General features: G+C 41.1%; 3 protein-coding genes across 3 annotated transcripts; all 3 read right to left on the bottom strand.

Moving 5' to 3' along the window:
- Positions 1-18: 18 nt before the first annotated feature.
- On the bottom strand, positions 19-323 carry Tsp_10615 (conserved hypothetical protein; the record flags this gene model as incomplete). The annotated part of the gene is made up of 1 exon (XM_003372322.1): positions 19-323. A coding segment is annotated over exon 1 (305 nt), but the record flags the coding sequence as incomplete, so codon positions are not given.
- A 62-nt stretch (positions 324-385) lies between these two features.
- Positions 386-888, bottom strand: Tsp_10616 (conserved hypothetical protein). The gene is made up of 2 exons (XM_003372321.1): positions 745-888; positions 386-565 (listed from the first exon to the last, which is right to left on the bottom strand). The coding sequence occupies exons 1-2, from the start codon at positions 886-888 to the stop codon at positions 386-388; spliced, it is 324 nt and encodes a 107-aa protein (XP_003372369.1).
- Positions 889-1,255: 367 nt separating this feature from the next.
- Tsp_10617a (conserved hypothetical protein) lies at positions 1,256-1,404 on the bottom strand (the record flags this gene model as incomplete). The annotated part of the gene is made up of 1 exon (XM_003372320.1): positions 1,256-1,404. A coding segment is annotated over one exon (149 nt), but the record flags the coding sequence as incomplete, so codon positions are not given.
- Between the last annotated feature and the right edge of the window lie 66 nt (positions 1,405-1,470).

Below are 1,470 nucleotides of genomic sequence, written 5' to 3'. Positions count from 1 at the left end.
AGCAGCGCTTGATCAGCATCAAGAGTGCGGTTGTACTCTGCGGTCGATTGCTTGATGCTGGGGAATTTGGATATCGTTAGATGGTATGTCAGATGTGACAGCACGTAAGTCCAGCACGCGTCCATTTTCTGCCAAGGAGCATAATTTCCGCTTCTGAGGAGTCTAACCGTTGGATCTTCATTTGCTGACTTCGCTGCAACGCATCCACATGTGCATATACGTGGGGTGATAACAATGAATATAAAATAACTCTTGCTGGTAAAAAAATAGTAGTGGACACGCACAATTCCAAACAAGTGATTCCTCAAATCACTGCTGGTCATTACGATGAATGAAGCATAATCAAATTTTTCTATAAAATGTCTTTCCATCAATCATTGAGACGTCATCTCTTCTTCATTTGAAACTGCTGCGTTGTTGTCGACTGGAATTTTTTCATATTTATAGTGGTTGATCTTTGTTCCACTGACGAAACCACTTTACTGCGCTTCTCCACCAATCGAATACACAAATGGATTAACCAGCAACATACCACTACTTGCAGTTTTCGCTGGAACCCATCCACCTGCGCATATAATTAGTGTAATACGCAGGATGAAAATGATCATTAGTTGACAAAGATCAAAAAATTCTCACAAACACGCCTGCACACATACACACATGAACAGCGCAATGCTACCACCGCACTGAACACAACGTCAAACGAGAACTGCGCTCGCTCGCCTTCCACGGCTACTTTTATACTAGCGTGGTGGTCTGTCGCTTCGCATTTCGTCCAACATTTGCCCGCGTAGTCTCTTTTCGCTCACGCCAATCGTGATTGGTAGATAGAATTTTCAATTGCGCGATGGTCTCTTTTAGCTCACGCTGAACATGACTGCTTGGCATGGAATTTTCCAATTGCTCGACCGAGTCTCTTTTAGCTCACGCCGACCGTTATTTACAAACAAGACTCGTCTAATCAACCGGCTATGAGAACAGCGCGTAGGTCAGAAGATCTGCCGCTCACATTACTGTGATACATTACACTCAATATTACTGTACATTCCGATATACCACATTAAATTTGCATACTTTTTGTATTATTACATCTTATTTTTGCATTTTTTTAGCGTTCACGTGTTTGTTATCCTAATTTTTCAATAAAAAGTGGTTTCTATGAATCTGTTGTTTCGAGTTGCGAGGTTTTAAATAATTAATGTACAATTAAAAAGCATTACAACTCATATTGTATTCAAATTGGTTTTTTCAAATGCTAGGGTGGTGGTGGTCGCTTCGAATTTCGTCGAAAGTTTACCCGCGTAGTCTCTTTTCGCTCACGCCAAATGTGATTGGTAAATACAGAATTTTTCAATTGCTCCATGGTCTCTTTTTCGCTCACGCCGAACATGATTGCTTTGCCCACTGAAATTTTTCCAAATTGCTCGATGGAGTCTCTTTTTAGCTCACGCCAGCCCGTTATTTTACAAA

This window comes from Trichinella spiralis, assembly GCF_000181795.1.
Source record: "Trichinella spiralis strain ISS 195 chromosome Unknown Scfld9, whole genome shotgun sequence".
Classification (NCBI taxonomy): Eukaryota; Metazoa; Nematoda; class Enoplea; order Trichinellida; family Trichinellidae; genus Trichinella; species Trichinella spiralis.
Note: the sequence above shows the minus strand (reverse complement) of the source record. Positions and strands in the feature narration are given on the sequence as shown.

What these genes read in the sequence shown, in the direction of transcription:
- Tsp_10616 (XM_003372321.1), bottom strand. Translation starts at nt 888, where the DNA reads ATGCCAAGCAGTCATGTTCAGCGTGAGCTAAAAGAGACCATCGCGCAA. An exon ending in AGCGACAGACCACCACGCTA is followed by an intron (nt 566 to 744) that starts GTATAAAAGTAG and finishes TTATATGCGCAG; the next exon opens with GTGGATGGGTTCCAGCGAAA.